Below are 19,275 nucleotides of genomic sequence, written 5' to 3'. Positions count from 1 at the left end.
AGCTGATTGCCGAAGAATGGATGCTTTTGAACTGTGGTGCTGGAGAAGACTCTTGAGAGTCCCTTGGACTGCAAGGAGAGCCAACCAGTCCATTCTAGAGGAGATCAATCCTGAGTGTTCATTGGAAGGACTGATGCTAAAGCTGAAACTCCAATACTTTGGCTACCTCATGCGAAGAGTTGACTCACTGGAAAAGACTCTGATGCTGGGAGGGATTGGGGGCGGGAGGAGAAGGGGACGACAGAGAATGAGATGGCTGGATGGCATCACCAACTTGATGGACATGAGTTTGAGTGAACTCCGGGAGTTGGTGATGGACAGGGAGGCCTGGTGTGCTGTGATTCATGGGGTCGCAGAGTCGGACACGACTGAGCGACTGAACTGAACTGAAGGTTTGATGGAGTTCGCCTATAAAACTATCAAGGTTAGATATTTTTGTGTGTGTCAGAAGATTCTGAAACTATTGAATCAATTTCTTTCATGGTAACAGGAGTATGGAGATTTTTTTCTACTTTAGCCAATTTTGGCGAGCTATAATTTTTTAGAAATGTTGAAATTCACCCACATAAAATTATTTTTCATAGAATTCTCTTATTTTTAAAAACTCTAGGGCATCTATTGTCATGTTGCCTTTTATACTTCTGATATTACTTCTTTATCTCTTTTTTAAATGGTCGATCTTGCCAGATATTTGCATGTCTAATTTAATTCATCACCTTGGAGATTTTCTGACTGAATGGCTAAAGCATTTTTGAATTCCTTTGTCCTGTTAGCAGAAAACTTTGATGACAAACTCACAGAGGGGACTCCCCACCCCCAACCCTGCCAGGGCTAGAAATGGTCAGGTGATCCTGGGGGCTCCTTTGAGCACAAGTGCTTCCCCCCACCACCCACCCTCCACTGGTTGCTCTACTCCTCAGGATATCCCACAGCCCCACCTCCTGGTCCTTCAAATTAACCCTCCAACCCCTGGAGGTCCTGGTTTTCTCCCTTGGCTTTTGGATTTCAGCTTCTGAGTTTGCATTCATCTCTTTCTGTGAGTTCAGATTTTTCCAAGCTATCCTCATCCCTTGGGGATTTTCCTCATCCTACTGTGAACTCACAAAGCAAGAAAAAGTACATTTATTTTTATTTATCCAGTGTCCAGATGTTTTGTGCTGGGATATCCACAGAGTTTCCCCTTCCTTCCTATACCTACAAGAAGGTTTCACAGTGCATGGTGAACTATATTTGCTGGAAAAATAGCCTGGACTCTTCAGAATCTGGCCTCCCAGGTGGCACAGTAGTGAAGAATCTGTCTGCCAATGTGGGAGACACAAGAGATGCAGCTTTGATCCCTGGGATGGGAAGATTCCCTGGAGAATGAAATGGCTACCCACTCCAGTATTCTTTTTTTTAAATTTTTTTTTTTTTATCGGAGGCTAATTATTTTACAATATTATATTGGTTGGTTTTTGCCATACATTGACATGAATCCGCCCCGGGTGTACATGAGTTCCCCCTCCTGAACCCCCCTCCCACCTCCCTCCTCCCTTTATCCTCCCTCTGGGATGATCCAGTATTCTTGTCTGGGAAATCCCATGGACAGAGAAGCCTGGCAGGCTGCAGTCCATGGGGTCACAAAGAGTCAGACACGACAGAGTGACCAAGCACACGTGCTTCAGATTCTAATGTTATTTGTGATTTTCTATGAAGAAATGGGAACCTCCATTGACAGGATCAACTGAGATATCTGTGGACATGACTCAGGGGATAAAGTCAGAAAATAATAGATTTCACTTAACTAGCTCTGTGGACCTTGGAAAAAGCTTGACCTGCCACTTGCCCGAATCTCATTTCTTTACTTGAGAACTGGGCACAGAAACACTACCGAGTTCACAGCATGGCTCAATGATTAACTGACATAATGTCTGACAAAGAACATAATTGCAAAGAGGCATAAAATTGCAACTTATTATTAATCATGCTTAAATGATCATCTTAAGACACATGATTGAGTAAAGAATTATTAATGTTTAAACGAGAGCACACCCATTTCACACAGCTTGTTAGTGCTTGCCTGCCACACACATGGCACTGAATAAATGTGAGTTCCATTTAGGGGACTATTATAATAATACATAAAATTCTAAAATTACACATATAGGAACTAAAATTAGTCCTCAAAGCAGTTACACTGCTAGCTTTTGTGTTATGAATAATACCTCCCACACCTTGAAAACATGCAGCATATAGAAATAATGGTAATAATTAAAATTTTGAAAATAAAAACGAATCCAATACTTCATAACATCTAAGGCGCCCTTCACTGAAAGCTGTGCTAAGTTGCTTCAGGCATGTCCGACGCTTTGTGACCCCATGGACTGTAGCCCACCAGGCTGCTCTGTCCATGGGATTCTCCAGACAAGAACCGTGGCGTGGGTTGCCATGCCCTCCTCCAGGGGATCTTCCCAACCCAGGGATCCAGCATGCATCTCTTACATCTCCTGCGTTGGCAGGTGGGTTCTTTACCACTGGCGCCACCTGGGAAGCCCTCACTGAAAGCTACACAGCTGCTTTTCATGGTGGTGGTTTAGTCACTAAGTCGTGTCCGACTCTTTCAATCCCATGGACTGGGAACCTACCAGGCTTCTGTGTCCACGGGATTCTGCGGGCAAGAATACTGGGGTGGGTTGCCATTTCTCTCTCTCCTTTTCATAGCACTATCAAAGAAACAAATAGCTGCTGGCTGCAAGAAGAATCCCAGGTTCCCAGATGTTAAAAATGCTAACATTTAAAAGATCTGCTTTCTAAAGGCAACGAAATAGAGGAGGCTTGGGCAGTAGCAGTGCACCAGCCTCCCATGTAAGTTACCTCACTCAGCCCTCCCCAGGAGTCAGCCCTCCCCAGGACCCCTCGGCGGAGACAGGACAGCGGATCACCCATCCGATGGTGGGAGAAGTGGAGCAGTCACCAGAAAGAACCACTGAGGGATGCAGTGTAGCGGGCATCCTTTCCTTCCTGGGTCCTGCACTCACCGGGCTGTGTGACTCCAGGATCTGCATGCAGGCTGACTTGGTCAGGGTCTCCGAGGCACTCAGCTCCTCCAGAAGCAGGTCCTGGATGCTCAGGAGGGCGGTGTACACCCACAGGGTTCTGGCCATCCTGGCAGCCTTCTGGAACTGCAGGGAGACGAGGGACTCGGCAAAGAGTCCCTCCTGGGCCTCCAGCTGCTGCACTCTCTCCCGAAGCAACTCTCCTCGGACCTGGAAAGGGCCAGCCAGAGACCAGAGAGCCATAAGTAAGGGGAGGGCAGAGCAGAACGTGCAGCTTACAAACAGCAGCCGGTATCGGTGGTATTTGTATCGGTGCAGGTAGGCAGCCAGTCATCCAGTCGGGACCCTGAGGAAGGTCTCAAGAGTTAAAAGCAACAGTACTGGGATCTCAGCGTGCAGTTTAAGACAGCAAGGGCACCTCCACTTATAAAGACGCTCACTGCAGACTTTTGGAATCTAGCTGTTCATTCCACATTTATCATTCTTGGAGGGAAACTGAACTGTGTTGCTCTCCAGGGCAAAATCCTTCAAGCTTCCCCATCGTACAGGCTCCTTTGTCCATGGGATTCTCCAGGCAAGAATACTGGAGTGGGTTGCCATTTCCTTCTCCAAATTCTGTCTTGGCCGGAGGCAAAATAAGTAGAATTATTTTGATTATTAAATAATCCCCTATCTTTAATTGACTATAACAGTGCCTGACACATTGGAGTGTTCAACGATGGTTAGCAGCTGTTGTTTATTGTTCATTTCAATTTTATTATTAAAGGTAGGACATGGTTGATGCCGGGCTCCCTTGGTGGTTCAGTGGTAAAGACTCCGCCAGCAATGTAGGAGATGCAGGTCAATACCTGGGTCGTGAAGATCCCCTGGAGGAGGGCATGGCAACCCACTCCAGTATTCTTACCTGGAGAATCCCATGGACAGAAGAGTCTGGTCCATGGGGTCACAAAGGGTCAGACAGGACTGAAGTGACTGAGCATGCATGCACACGGTTGGTGCCATAAAGGAGGTCTTTATATAGGGCTGTGATAGTTCACAAGATGGAGAAGGGGAAGGGGGAGGGGAAAGTTGTGAAGACATCGGCATTTGAGCTGGATATTGAAGGATCCAGGCATTCAGGAAGAGGGAACAGCAAACCAAAGGCACTGAGGCCAGAATGCACGGGGTCCCTATGGGATTAGTGAGAGGGTGAATTAGACCAAATCTGAGAGGAAAAGTGGAAGATAAGGACATAGAGGTCAGATAGAAACCACAGTACAGAGACCCTCACCACCAGGTGAGAGTAGGTAGCCTTTCTCTGGAGGCAATAGAAAGGGGGCTACAGAAAACCTATCAAAGTTCTTAAAAAGGAAAACCATGAGTGATGGGAGATAAACAAGAAAAGGATGAAAGGTCCCCTCATGACACACCTGCCATGAGCTAAATTTTCACGTTTCCTCCATGTGATTTCAATCTTCCCCACCTTTGGACAGGTCATGGCCCCAGTAAGCTGTAAGGTCTAGTCCCCTGGAGACACCCAGGGTACAGTGAGGTGGCCAGGAGGGATATCTCATTTTATATATGCAAAAGTGAAAGTTGCTCAGTCGTTTCCGACTCTTTGCGACCCCATGGACTATTCAGTCCATGGAATTCTCCAGGCCAGAATACTGGAGTGGGTAGCCTTTCCCTTATCCAAGGGATCTTCCCAACCCAGGGATCGAACCCAGGTCCCCCACATTGCAGGTGGATTCTTTACCAGTTGAGCCACAAGGAAAGCCCTATTTATGTAAAGTTATTCCTAAAATGGGGGATAAGTGTAAAGCCTTTTGTATATACTGCAAGAACAACCTGGACAGTGAAATTAAGAAAAGAAAAATTCTTTAACCATCTATTCTTTCTTCTTTGGAAAACTTAATTTGTTAATTCCAGCACCATGAGAATGTGCCTCTAAAGGGGGCTTTCATCCTTGTCTAAAAGAACTCCTGGGAAAAGATACAGATTTGCATTTCTATGAAGTATTAATGACAGATTTAATTAAATATTCAAGCTACCTAAAGTAATAAAAATTCACTTCCAAAACAGTATGCTGCTAAATACTCTTATTTTAAATATGAAGCTCAAACAATTTCCTAGTTTCCCTGACAGAATGTGCATTTTGAAGGAGTTTCTTCTATGCTCTCTCTGATGTCCTTTATTGCAAAATAAAATCAACCTGTCAATCAGCAGAGAATTATTGGGACTCTAAGGAGTTCAAGACATCACACCCCTCCTCTTTGCATAAGTTTGGAAACAAATACAACTGGATGCATGGGTGAGCCAGACAGACACCAAATGTCAGCTTTAATATTGATGAAAACTAGATTGGAGAATGTGGCTCAGATGAGTTTGCAAAGGAGTGGACACTCCCCCAAATAACTGGCTTCCCCAGCAAGCTCATCACATCATGGTCAGAGAATGGGGGCTTCCTGCTGGCAGGCAGGCTTCTAAAGAGAGGGGAAGTAGCATTGAGCATGCTCAGTTCTTTCTTTAATACCACCAATCAGATAGCACCCTTCTTGGAGAGAAGTGGGCAAGGAATGGAAAGAGGCCAGGATGTCACCAGCAAAGAGAAAGGAAAGCCAGAGGTCAGAAAGGAGTCACATCAGGAGTTTTATATCCAAATGCTGGGAGGAGATGTTGATGAAACACTATTTAAATATAAGCATTCACTCCTATTCGAGTGGCTGGCCACTCCCCAAAGCAGATCAGTCTACATCATGCTTTGCTGGATAGATTCAAAATTTAAGACTTTCCCCTCTATCTTCAAGAAGGGGGTGGACTCAGTAAAGGTGTGTTCATATTTGTTGAGTGAAATTGCACCCTGCTAAATAAACATCATTATTTAAGATAGAAAAGTCGATTTCTATGCCTAGAAAGACATTTCTACCCACCCCATCATCTAGATTATTAAAGTGCAAAAAACTCAAAACAAATTAATTTGACTTTGCAGGCCAGTGGGCTTTGATTAAACCAGTCAGTGTAGTTTTGTTTATGGATGATCTGGAATCTCTTATGAACTCTTACCACCGAACTAGCTATGTGACCTAAACAAATTGCTTAACTTCTCTGAGTCTCGGTTTTGTATGTGTAAAGCAAACAATGGGACTCCCTGGTGGCTCAGAGGGTAAAGCATCTGCCTGTGATGCGGGAGACCCAGGTTCGATCCCTGGGTTGGGAAGATCCCCTGGAGAAGGAAATGGCAATCCACTCCAGTGTTCTTGCCTGGAGAATCCCATGGACAGAGGAGCCTGATAGGCTATACAGTCCACAGGGTCGCAAAGTCGGACACGACTGAGCGACTACACTACAAAGCAAACAATAAGATAACAGGTGACAATGTCTAGTATAGTTTGTGGTACCTCAGTTCAGTTCAGTCGCTCAGTCGTGTCTGACTCTTTGCGACCCCATGAATCACAGCACGCCAGGCCTCCCTGTCCATCACCAACTCCCGGAGTTCACTCAAACTCATGTCCATAGAGTCAGTGATGCCATCCAGCCACCTCATTCTCTGTCATCCCCTTCTCCTCCTGCCCCCAACCTTTCCCAGCATCAGAGTCTTTTCCAGTGAGTCAACTCATCACATGAGGTGGCCAAAGTATTGCAGTTTCAGCTTCAGCATCAGTCCTTCCAATGAACACCCAGGATTGATCTCCTTTAGAATGGACTGGTTGGATCTCCTTGCAGTCCAAGGGACTCTCAAGAGTCTTCTCCAACACCACAGTTCAAAAGCATCAATTCTTCGGCGATCAGCTTTTTTCACAGTCCAACTCTCACATCCATACATGACCACGGGAAAAACCATTGCCTTGACTAGACAGACCTTGGTTGGCAAAGTAATGTCTCTGCTTTTTAATATACTATCTAGGTTGGTCATAACTTTCCTTCCAAGGAGTAAGAGTCTTTTAATTTCATGGCTGCAATCAGCATCTGCAGTAATTTTGGAGCCCAAAAAATACAGTCTGACACTGTTTTCACTGTTTTCCCATCTATTTCCCATGAAGTGATAGGACCAGATGCCATGATCTTTGTTTTCTGAATGTTGAGCTTCAAGCCAACCTTTTACTCTCCTCTTTCACTTTCATCAAGAGGCCTTTGAGTTCCTCTTTACTTTCTGCCATAAGGGTGGTGTCATCTGCATATCTGAGGTTATTGATATTTCTCCTGGCAATCTGGATTTCAGCTTGTGCTTCTTCCAGCCCAGCATTCCTCATGATGTACTCTGCATATAAGTCAAATAAGCAAGGTGACAATATACAGCCTTGACGTACTCCTTTTCCTATTTGGAACCAGTCTGTTGTTCCATGTACAGTTCTGACTGTTGCTTCCTGACCTGCATACAGGTTTCTCAAGAGGCAGGTCAGGTGGTCTGGTATTCCCATCTCTTTCAGTATTTTCCACAGTTTATTGTGATCCACACAGTCAAAGGCTTTGGCATAGTCAATGAAGCAGAAATAGATGTCCTTTTGGAACTCTCTTGCTTTCTCCATGATCCAGCGGATGTTGGGAATTTGATCTCTGGTTCCTCTGCCTTTTCTAAAACCTGCTTGAACATCTGGGAGTTCTTGGTTCACATATTGCTGAAGCCTGGCTTGGAGAATTTTGAGCATGACTTTACTAGCGTGTGAGATGAGTGCAATTGTGCGGTTCTTTGAGCATTCTTTGGCATTCCCTTTCTTTGGGATTGGAATGAAGACTGACCTTTTCCAGTCCTGTGGCCACTGCTGAGCTTTCCAAATTTGCTAGCATATTGAGTGCAGCACTTTCACAGCATCATCTTTCAAGATTTGAAGTAGCTCAACTGGAATTCCATCACCACCACTAGCTTTGTTCGTAGTGATGCTTTCTAAGGCCCAGTTGACTTCACATTCCAAGACGTCTGGCTCTAGGTCAGTGATCATGTTATTGTGACTATCTTGGTCGTGAAGATCTTTCTTGTACAGTTCTTCTGTGTATTCTTGCCACCTCTTCTTAATATCTTCTGCTTCTGTTAGGCCCATACCATTTCTGTCCTTTATCGAGCCCATCTTTGCATGAAATGTTCCCTTGGAATCTCTAATTTTCTTCAAGAGATCTCTTTTTTCCTATTCTGTTGTTTTCCTCTATTTCTTTGCATTGGTCGCTGAGGAAGGCTTTCTTATCTCTCCTTGCTATTCTTTGGAACTCTGCATTCAGATGCTTATATCTTTCCTTTTCTCTTTTGCTTTTCGCTTCTCTTCTTTTCACAGCTATTTGTAAGGCCTCCTCAGACAGCCATTTTGCTTTTTTGCATTTCTTTTCCATGGGGATGATCTTGGTCCCTGTCTCCTGGACAATGTCACGAACCTCCGTCCAGAGTTCATCAGGCACTCTATCTATCAGATCTAGTCCCTTAAATCTATTTCTCACTTCCACTGTATCATCATAAGGGATTTGATTGAGGTCATATCTGAATGGTCTAGTGGTTTTCCCTACTTTCTTCAATTTAAGTCTGAATTTTGCAATAAGGAGTTCATGATCTGAGCCACAGTCAGCTCCTGGTCTTGTTTTTGCTAACTGTATACAGCTTCTCCATCTTTGGCTGCAAAGAATATAATCAGTCTGATTTTGGTGTTGACCATCTGGTGATGTCCATGTGTAGAGTCTTCTCTTGTGTTGTTGGAAGAGGGTGTTTGCTATGACCAGTGCGTTCTCTTGACAAAACTCTATTAGCCTTTGCCCTGCTTCATTCCGTGCTCCAAGGCCAAATTTGCCTGTTACTCCAGGTGTTTCTTGACTTCCTACTTTTGCATTCCAGTCCCCTATGATGAAAGACCCTGTGGTACCTAACAAGCCCCTAATAAATGGTAGCTGCCATATTCTTACTACTACTATTATTTTCACTATCATTACTATAATTAGTTAAATAGAGCTTCCTTTGGGTTGCAGGAAAAAGATAAGTGACATATATTATTGAGAATTTTCTTTCTTCCTTTAGGAAATTTCTTCATTTCTAATTATAAAACACACACACGATGTAGAAAAATATTAACAATTGAGATTCCTGGTGAAAGCCAGTAGATTTATAACATGCATCTACCGTTCTATTTAAGGCTATTTAAGGCTATTCTACTTAAGTGAAACTTGACTTACTGACCACTAAAAATCTCAGTCCTCTTCCCTCATTTGGCTCCTGACATATATGCAGCAAGGCAGGAGACTACTCTTCTCTGGCAACTCTGACAAGACTTCAAAAAAGTTCTAAAGATACTGTTGTTGGGAGTTCTCCAAGTTCATGGTTCAGCCCAATCACACCAGAGTGGAGGTCACAGTCTGCAAACCCCAGTTACAGCTCAGAGACTCCAAGCAGCTTTTAAGTACACCACTCTTAAACATGAGCAGGCCACCAAGGATGGCCAATTTCCTGGGAAAACTCTAATGAATGTAGAGATAGCAATAAATATGCAGGAATTAAAAAAAGAAACTTAAAAAATGTATGTTCTCAGAGAGATACAAGAGCTATAGAAGTCTTAAAACAACAAGAGAATGTTATTTCTTTAAGAAGAGAGTGCTGAGAGAGGGAAAAAAAGCTCTTGAAAAAAAAATGAAAATTAAAAATATAAATAAAAGTTCAAGGGCTTCCCTGGTGGCTCAATGGTGAGAAATCTGCCTACCAATTTGGGGGACATGGGTTCGGTGCCTGGTCCAGGAGGATCTCACATGCTGCAGGGCAACTGGGCCGTGGGCTGCAACTACTAGATCCATGCCCTAGAGTCGGCGCCCCACAACAAAGAGAGGCCACTGAAATGGTAAGCCCAGGCACCACAGCCAGAGAGCGGCCCCCATTTGCCGCAACTAGAGAAAATTGCCCAGCACAGAAGACTCAGAACAGCCAAAGTAAATGAATAAATAAAAGTAAAACAAAAACACAACTCAAAGGTATGAAAAATAAAATTTAAGATGTTCCCCAGAAAAAAAAAAAAATAGATATTCCCCACAATGTAAAGCAAAAGAACAAAGAGAAAGGAAATAGCAAAAAAAGAAAAAGAGGGAAACTGCCTGACATCTGAATAATTAGAGATCTAGAAAGGCTGATTAAAGACCAGGAGAAAATCATCAAAATTAGGCACGAAAATTTTCCAGAATTCCAAGATGAGTCAAATTATCCATCAATTATGGGGGCAGAAGGAAACATTTTCAGTCTTGCAAAATTTTTAAATATTAAATCCTCCATGTGTCCTTTCCTCGGAAACTAATACAGGATGTATTTCAATGGAGAAACAATGGAAACAGTGTCAGACTTAATTTTCTTGGGCTCCAAAATCACTGCAGATGGTGACTGCAGCCATGAAATTAAAAGATGCTTGCTCCTTGAAAGAAAAGCTATGACCAAAATAAACAGCATATTAAAAAGCAGAGACATTAATTTGCCAACAAAGGTCTGTCTAGTCAAAGCTATGGTTTGTCCAGTAGTCATATATGGATGTGAGAGTTGGACTATAAAGAAAGCTGAGGGCCAAAGAATTTATGCTTTTGAACTGTGGTGTTGGAGAAGACTCTTGAGAGTGCCTTGGACTGCAAGGAGATCCAACCAGTCCATCCTAAAGGAGATCATTCCTGAATATTCATTGGAAGGACTGATGCTGAAGCTGAAGCTCCAATACTTTGGCCACCTGATTTGAAGAACTGACACTGGAAAAGACCCTGATGCTAAGAAAGATTGAAGGCAAGAGGAGAAGGGGATGACAGAGGATGAGATGGCTGGATGCCATCACTGACTCAATGGACATGAGTTTGAGCAAGTTCTGGGGCTTGGTGATGGACAGGGAAGCCTGGCGTGCTGCAGTCCATGGAGTTGCAAAGAGTCAGACACACTGAGTGACTGAACTGACTGTATTTCATTAAAGGAACATATTGGGAAAGAGAAGGGCGAAGGGAATTCGCAGCATGACCTCAAGATGGCAGCTGTGCATGAAGTACAGAGGCCAATGCCTGGATTGGAGCACAGCCCTCCAGAGGTATAGAGAGAGATGTCCTCAAGAAGATGGAATTAATAGATGACATGACTTGTGTGATGGTCCTGATAGGCTATTTGGCTATCCACCAAAAAGTGACTGAATTAGTGATAAGAACATAGAAAAGTAACCAAAGAAAAAGAAACCAAAGGACAACAATGACTCCAGAAAAAACTAAAGTTATATAGGAAAAAAATAAATCTGTTTTTATATGGCTCAGATGTGGATACTTTTTAAATAATCATAGTAATAGAAACCTTAAATACAGATCTAACTGTATTGAATACAGGGGAGCATAGGAAGGGCTCATGTGTTGCATGATGATAGAAGAAAGATAGCTGTATCTTATCTTCTACAAAGAAAAGTGAATAGATAATACCCAAAATAGACAAAAGAAACTGACAAAATACCCAAAAGAAACAGGAAGACAAGCATGGTATTTGATGATATGGAGGTCAACATCAAAAGATCAAACCGAAAAATCCCAAATTGTTACCACTTGGGGATTTGCAAATGTGCATGTGTGTGGCTGAGAGGGCTGCTTTTGGGGGGGGCACAAAACTTATAGAATTTCATGACTTTTGAAAAGAATGCATGCATGCATAAGTTTGATAAAAATGAAAAGTGAAATTTTAGAATGGACAATGTAGAAAAATGTTACTACAACCAAACGACCCAAAGATAACCATGGCAACATTTTGGTATGAGAAAAGAGGAAGCAGAATAAAAGACTAGAAAGGTAAGCTGAAGACTGTCTGTAAGGTCTTGAATGTAATGCTCAGGAATCTAGGCTTTGTTTTGGAGCAGTGGGAACCTATGAAACTTCTCTTAGGAACTTTGATCAATATTCTGTAATAACCTAAATGGGAAAAGAATTTACCAGGAATAGATATGTATACATATAACTGAATCACTTTGTTGTATACACCTGAAACTAACACAACACTGTTAAGCAACTGCACTTCAGTATAAGATAAAAATGAAAAACAAGGAAATTCCCTTAAACTGGTGCTTCAGGGAGATGACTCTGACAGACTCTGCCTTGAGGGGTAAAACAGGGTCAAGAGCAGAGAGGAAGAGAACCATCTGGAGGTTTTCCCGGTCTTTGTAGGTGGATGAATGGATTTTCCCTTCCAAAGTACCTTTTTTTTTTCCTCTCTCTCTCTCTCTCCCAAGCTTTATAAGGACCTGCACCATCAATTTTCTCTCTTGTCAGGTCATCTGAAAAAGCACATTATTCTCATGCTGAAGCTCCAGTCACTTTTGAAATGACAGGTATGTGAAGAGCTGTTGCTGACGGAAGCTGTTCCTGTTCCAGTCACCTCTGCATAATTGCCGAGGCTGCTGCAGAAACACACTGGGGTGCACGGTCGATTGCAGTGCAGGAGTTTCACTCCTGATGAAGAGATTGCTCATGAAGTGCGCGAGCATGGCACATCCTGAAACCTGGAAACAGTGAGTGAATAATGAATGGGTGAATGGCTATGTGGCAGACACAGCACTCAGACAGAGGGCATCATTAAGACAATACCAGAAATCACGGGCGAACAGAAAATACGGTCTTGCCATTTTCATTTATATTTGAATGCGGGAGACCCGGGTTCGATCCCTGGGTCGGGAAGATCCCCTGGAGTAGGAAACGGTAACCCACTCCAGTATTCTTGCCTGGAGAATCCCATGGACAGAGAAGCCTGGTAGGCTACAGTCCATGGGGTCGCAAAGAGTCAGACACGACTGAGCAACGGAACGGAACGGAAAGATATACATGAGGTCTTCTGCATCGCAGGCAGATTCTTTACCATCTGAGCCACCAGGGAAGCCCAAAGAGATATATGAGAAATTTGTGTATCAGTTCAGTTCAGCCGCTCAGTTGTGTCTGATTCTTTGCGATCCCATGGACTTCAGCATGCCAGGCTTCCCTCTCCATCACCAACTCCCGGAGCTTGCTCAAACTCATGTCCATAGAGTCGATGATGCCATCCAACCATCTCATCCTCTGTCATCCCCTTCTCCTCCTGTCTTCAGTCTTTCCCAGGATCAAGGTCTTTTCCAATGAGTCATTGCTTCACATCAGGTGGCCAAAGTATTGGAGCTTCAGCTTCAGCATCAGCCCTTCCAACGAATAGTCCGGATCGATTTCCTTTAGGATTGACTGGCTTGATCTCCTTGCAGTCTAAGGGACTCTCAGGAGTCTTCTCCAACACCACAGTTCAAAAGCATCAATTCCTCGGTGCTCAGCTTTCTTTATAGTCCAACTCTCACATCCATACATGACCACTGGAAAAACCATAGCCTTGACCAGATGGATATACTCTGTGCAAAACCAGCAAGAGAACACACCAAAGATGAACTGAAAGAGTCTTCATTTCTGGATCCATCAAATAAGAATTGGCTAACAGAACAAAGAAATGAGCATCAAGAGACCTGTGCTTTAGGCTTTATTCCACACTCCATAGCTATGTGCTCTTGGAGAAGCCTCTCAACCTTTCTGAGTTTCAGTATTCTTACCTGTGAAATGGAAATAGTAAGAGTTGGCTCTACTCGATTTACTACAGAGGGGTGTGGGGTACACACAGAGGTTCCAAGATCATCTGAAATATCAAGAGATTGAGAAGAACCTAAATGTCTTTTAACTGAGCATCAGTTGAGTCATGTAGGGTTCATTCATATCATGAAATGCTATACTGATGAAAAAAGCAATGAGGAGACTGTCATGAACTGATATGAAAATCTTGAAATTCCAGTGTTAAGTAAAAAAGCAGAGATGATAGATGATAGATAGACATATAGGCAACAGATAGACATAGATAGATGAACACAGAAAGACAGATCAACAGACAGACAGATAGATCTATTTCTAATAGCTGGAAAGTAAAAATGAGCCAATAGTTTGTGCTATGTTTTCATTCTGCTCTATGGATTGGCCCAGGCATTAAAGCAGGAGAAAGAAGCCACATTCTCTGTCTTGGTCAAGGCATTCCACAAATAAAACCTTGGCCAGAGGCCACTATGAGTGGCAGCCTTCCAGCCCTACAGACTGACCAACTGCCCCAAACTCTTGAGAGTCTCATGAAGTTCAAGGTGCATGTGTGCGTGCTAAGTTGCTTCAGTCCTGTCCAACTCTTTGTGACCCCATGGACTATGGAATTCTCCAGGCAAGAATACTGGAGTGGGTTGCTCTGTCCTTCTCCCAGGGATTTTCCCAATCAAGGGATCAAACCTGTGTCTCTCATGTCTAAGCCGCATTGGCAGGTAGGTTCTTTACCACTAGTGCCACCTGGGAGGCCCAAGGTAGAAGCTCAAATGTCCCTTTACCAGTTGGGCACGTGCCTCCAAGCTGCCCCCCTTGGTTGCCCTCCAGGAGATGGTAACAGCACTGACATGATCAACCCCTGCAGAGAACAGCTCTGACCATCTATCAAACCCACATTGGAACCTTAGTCTTGCCGAGGTGTCTGGTGTCCCCAGAGATGAACCCAGCTCTTGACTGGGGCTGAGACTGCAACTTTACCTCCACTCACACTTAGAAGCAGAAGGAAAAGAAGTGGAAAGTCTAAGACACGGCCCCCAACCCGAAAGCCAATGAGAGCAGAGGTCCTGAGGGGAGGACCAACCAGCAGAGATCGACTTCCAGAACTACTAATGAATAGATCCTGCAAAGGAGTCTCTACAAAGTGCCTAAATCCCGACAACATTTTCCTAAAAGGCCCAAGCTTCTCAGTGCAGCCTTCCAGGCCCCTCACGGTACGGGTCCTGCCTGCCTCCTAGTGCTCCTTTCTCTGAAAATTCTCAGCCTTTCTGAGGACAAATAAAGCCTCAAGCAAAGCCTCAGTAAATTCCAGACACGTGTTACCATATACACTTTGTTCTCTATCACATACTAAGAGTAGAAACTAATAACAAAAGGATAAGCTTTCTTTTTTTTTTTTTTTTTTGAAGGATCTGTTAAAATTAAAAATCAGCCACCAAAGGCTAAGTTAAAAAGTCTGGCTCTGGCCATGGCAGAGGAACAGGAAACAAATCTACTCGTGAACCAGATTTGCTTTCCCACAAGTAGATAATTTCCCTGGGGGTGGTGAAGACTTCCCCTTCCAATGCAGGGGGTGCGGGTTCCATCCCTGGTGGGGAAGCTAAGATGCCACCTGCCTCACAGAAAACCAAAACATAAAACAGAAGCAATGTTGTAACCAATTCAATAAGGACTTTAAAAATGGTCCACATCAAACAAATATCTTCAAAAAACTAGACAAAGCACATGATGCAACAGTTTTCAGACTCAACAATAGGAAGCACAGGCCTGGGGTTCTTCAGAGGAAAGGAAATAGACCAAGGAGAGGCCCACGGCCGCCCCAGGTTCCAGCCTGAACGCAGTTCCTACGACCCAAAAGGATGTAGTGGGAAACACAGGGGGAGACCAGCAGTCTCGGTAGCTTCAGAACACAGAAGCAGAGCTTGGGAGGCCACTGTGTCTAGAATCTGTGGAGCAGAGTTCCAAGGAAGAGGGAGCTGCCCAGAGAGAGAAAGAGATCCAGAGATTTGCAGGAGTGACCTCAAAGCTCTGGCTGAGTACTGTGCATGCTTGAAAAACAAACCCATGCCAGGTTGGGGAAAAAACCATCAGAAATAAGAGGCAGAACCATTGCTGGAGCTCACAGAGAGCGAGGAAGAGTTTGTGTTCCTGGTACCCAGAATGAAAGACCCGATAACACCCAACACAACAGGTAGAGTTCTAAGAAGGGTGTTGCCTCAGCAGCGGGAATAACCTTAGTCCTCGACTAAAGGCAGCTCTGGACCCAGCCTAATAAGGCAAGTCTTGAAAGGATAAAACGAATCCCTGAGCGCCGAAGAATTGATGCTTTTGAACTGTGGTGCTGGAGAAGACTCTTGAGAGTCCCTTGGACTGCAAGGAGATCCAACCAGTCCATTCTAATGGAGATCAGTCCTGGGTGTTCATTGGAAGGACTGATGCTAAAGCTGAAACTCCAATACTTTGGCCACCTCACGCGAAGAGTTGACTCACTGGAAAAGACTCTGATCCTGGGATGGATTGGGGGCAGGAGGAGAAGGGGACGACAGAGAATGAGATGGCATTCTCTGGATGGCATCACCGACTCGATGGACATGAGTTTGAGTGAACTCCGGGAGCTGGTGATGGACAGGGAGGCCTGGCGTGCTGTGATTCATGGGGTTGCAAAGAGTCGGACACGACTGAGCGACTGAACTGAACTGAACTGAAATAATATATGTACATGTCAAAACTCCAACAGTAATAAAGCAAATGCAAAAGCCAGTACCTAACATGTAAAATCTACAATGTTTAGCATCCAATAAAAAAATTACCACGCATGCAAAGAAGCATGAAAATATGATTCCTAATCTGGAGAAAAATCAACCAATGGAAATGAGAGAGTTGATGGAATAACCAGACAAGGACACAAACTGATGAGAAAAATAATTGAGGTGTAAGGATCAGAAGGGAGGTTAGGAAACTGTGGTGATTTGCATACAGTCTGAATTGTTATGGGTTTCTCAGGTGGCGCTAGTGGTAAAGAACCTGCCTGCCAGTGCAGGAGATGTACGAGATGCTGGTTTGATCCCTCGGTCAGGAAGATCTCCTGGAGAAGGGAATGGCAACCCACTCCAGTATATTCTTGCCTGGGAAATCCCATGAACAGAGGAGCCTGGCAGGCCAGCATTGTAAAGAGTCGGACACGAATGAAGCCACTTAGCACAAAAATTATTAGGCAAAAAATTCAGTAGAATCAGTAGAATTAACAGATACATTCTCACAACAATCCCGAGAGGTAGGTGTGTCTACCATCACACTTGAAAGATGAGTACACTAGGGAGGGCACTGAGTGGTTAAGTAACTTGTTCAAAGTCACACAGCTAGAAAGTGGCAGAGCTAGGACTTGGACTCGGCAGTCTGGCTCTAGAGACAGAAGAAGGGAGTCTGGAAAGACTTATAAAAGTTAGTAAGACTTTTTCACAACACTATCAAAGAAGCCCCAAACATAAGTAAAAATAGGTCATCATTCACAACTGCAACCAAACCTATAAGACATCTGGGAATCACCATAAAGAATACACAAGACCTTAGGTATATGTGACCCTAGGATTTGTCACCTAAGTTTAAAGTATAAGGGAAAGTTAATTGCACTCATCTCACACCCTAGTAAAGTCATGCTCAAAATTCTCCAATCCAGGCTTCAGCAATACCCGAACTGTGAACTTCCAGATGTTCAAGCAGGTTTTAGAAAGGCAGAGGAACCAGAGATCAAATTGCCAACATCCGCTGGATCATGGAGAAAGCAAGAGAGTTCCAGAAAAACATCTATTTCTGCTTCATTGACTATGCCAAAGCCTTTGACTGTGTGGATCACAATAAACTGTGGAAAATTCTAAAGAGATGGGAATCCCAGACCACCTGACCTGCCTCTTGAGAAATCTGGATGCAGGTCAGGAAGCAACAGTTAGAACTGGACATGGAACATCAGACTGGTTCCAAATAGGAAAAGGAGTACTTCAAGGCTGTATATTGTCACCTTGCTGATTTAACTTATATGCAGAGTATATCATGAGAATGCTGGGCTGGAAGAAGCACAAGCTGGAATCAAGATTGCTGGGAGAAACATCAATAACCTCAGATATGCAGATGACACCACCCTTATGGCAGAAAGTGAAGAGGAACTAAAGAGCCTCTTGATGAAAGTGAAAGAGAAGAGTGAAAAAGCTGGCTTGAAGCTCAACATTCAGAAAACTAAGATCACGGCATCCGGTCCCATCAGTCCAGTTCAGTTCAGTTCAGTTCAGTCGCTCAGTCGTGTCCGACTCTCCGCGACCCCATGAATCACAGCACGCCAGGCCTCCCTGTCCATCACCAACTCCCGGAGTTCACTCAAACTCATGTCCACAGAGTTGGTGATGCCATCCAGCCATCTCATTCTCCGTCGTCCCCTTCTCCTCCCGCCCCCAACCTTTCCCAGCATCAGAGTCTTTTCCAGTGAGTCAACTAGTCGCATTAAGTGGCCAAAGTATTGCAGTTTCAGCTTTAGCATCAGTCCTTCCAAAGAACACCCAGGATTGATCTCCTTACTTCATGGCAAATAGATGGGGAAACAGTGTCAGATTTTATTTTTTTGGGCTCCAAAGTCACTGCAGATGCTGATCGAAGCCATGAAATTAAAAGACACTTACTCCTTGGAAGGAAAGTTATGACCAACCCAGACAGCATATTAAAAAGCAGAGACATTACTTTGCCAACAAAGGTCCATCTAGTCAAGGCTAGGCTTTTCTAGTAGTCATGTATGGATGTGAGAGTTGGACTATAAAGAAAGCTGAGCGCAGAAGAATTGATGCTTTGGAACTGTGGTGTTGGAGAAGACTATTTCTCAAGAGTCCCCTGGACTGCAAGAAGGTCCAACTAGTCCATCCTCAAGGAGATCAGTCCTGGGTGTTCATTGGAAGGACTGATGTTGAAGCTGAAACTCCAATACTTTGGCCACCTGATGCGAAGAGCTGACTCATTGGAAAAGACCCTGATGCTGGGAAAGATTGAGGGTGGGAGGAGAAGGGGATGACAAAGGATGAGATGGTTAGATGGCATCACCACCTCAATAGACATGAGTTTGGGTAAACTCTGGGAGTTGGTGATGGACAGGGAGGCCTGCCGTGCTGTGATTCATGGGGTCGCGGAGAGTCGGACAGGACTGAGCGACTTAACTGAACGGGAATGACATGGGGATGAAGGGGAGACTGAGACAGTCCCAAGCATATCAAGGCGGAGGTTCATCCTATGTAATGGAAACAACTGTAAAATATATTAGAGATCCTAAGAGAAGATTCACATAAAATAAGAAACATTCCAACTTTTTGGAGAAGAAGACATTTCTCAAATGAGCCTCTAATTTTAATTCCACGTCAACAGAGATTTCTTGGGAACTTATTCTAACTTATTCTAAAATATACATGTGCTCCCCCAGGTTGAAAATCTGCCTCTATGCATTTGTAATGAGCCCATCAGAAGGACCGGGTGTCTGTGGAGGGTCACAGGTGCACTCCAGCCACACTGGACAGCTCCTCTGACCAGCGTTAACACTTTACTCTGATAACCCATCAACTGGACAGAAAAGTTGGGCAGGAAGGAGACCCACATGCATTCCTCTGCTGGTCTCTCTTTTCCTCTCTCAATCAGTCACACAGCTCTTTCCAAATGAGTCACCCTCCCCTCATTCAAGGTGGAGCTCGGGTAG

The 19,275-nt window shown here is 44.1% G+C and overlaps 1 protein-coding gene and 1 non-coding gene across 3 annotated transcripts in view; one reads left to right on the top strand and one right to left on the bottom strand.

Moving 5' to 3' along the window:
• The window catches only part of EVC2 (EvC ciliary complex subunit 2), a 161,606-nt gene that overhangs the window by 19,362 nt on the left and 122,969 nt on the right, over positions 1-19,275 (bottom strand). For both annotated transcript variants that reach the window (XM_088836479.1, XM_088836480.1), the window contains exon 17: positions 3,018-3,245. In XM_088836479.1, coding sequence (XP_088692605.1) covers positions 3,018-3,245 — 228 coding nt within the window. The remainder of the gene's footprint in view (positions 1-3,017; positions 3,246-19,275) is intronic.
• Positions 6,160-6,231, top strand: TRNAH-GUG (transfer RNA histidin (anticodon GUG)). Its single transcript has one exon. It is a non-coding gene; the product is annotated as a tRNA-His (tRNA).

This window comes from Moschus berezovskii, chromosome 5, assembly GCF_049115385.1.
Source record: "Moschus berezovskii isolate FMDL1 chromosome 5, NW_MosBer_1.0, whole genome shotgun sequence".
Classification (NCBI taxonomy): Eukaryota; Metazoa; Chordata; class Mammalia; order Artiodactyla; family Moschidae; genus Moschus; species Moschus berezovskii.
The sequence above is the reverse complement of the archived record's forward strand: the minus strand, read 5'-3'. Positions and strand labels throughout refer to the sequence as shown.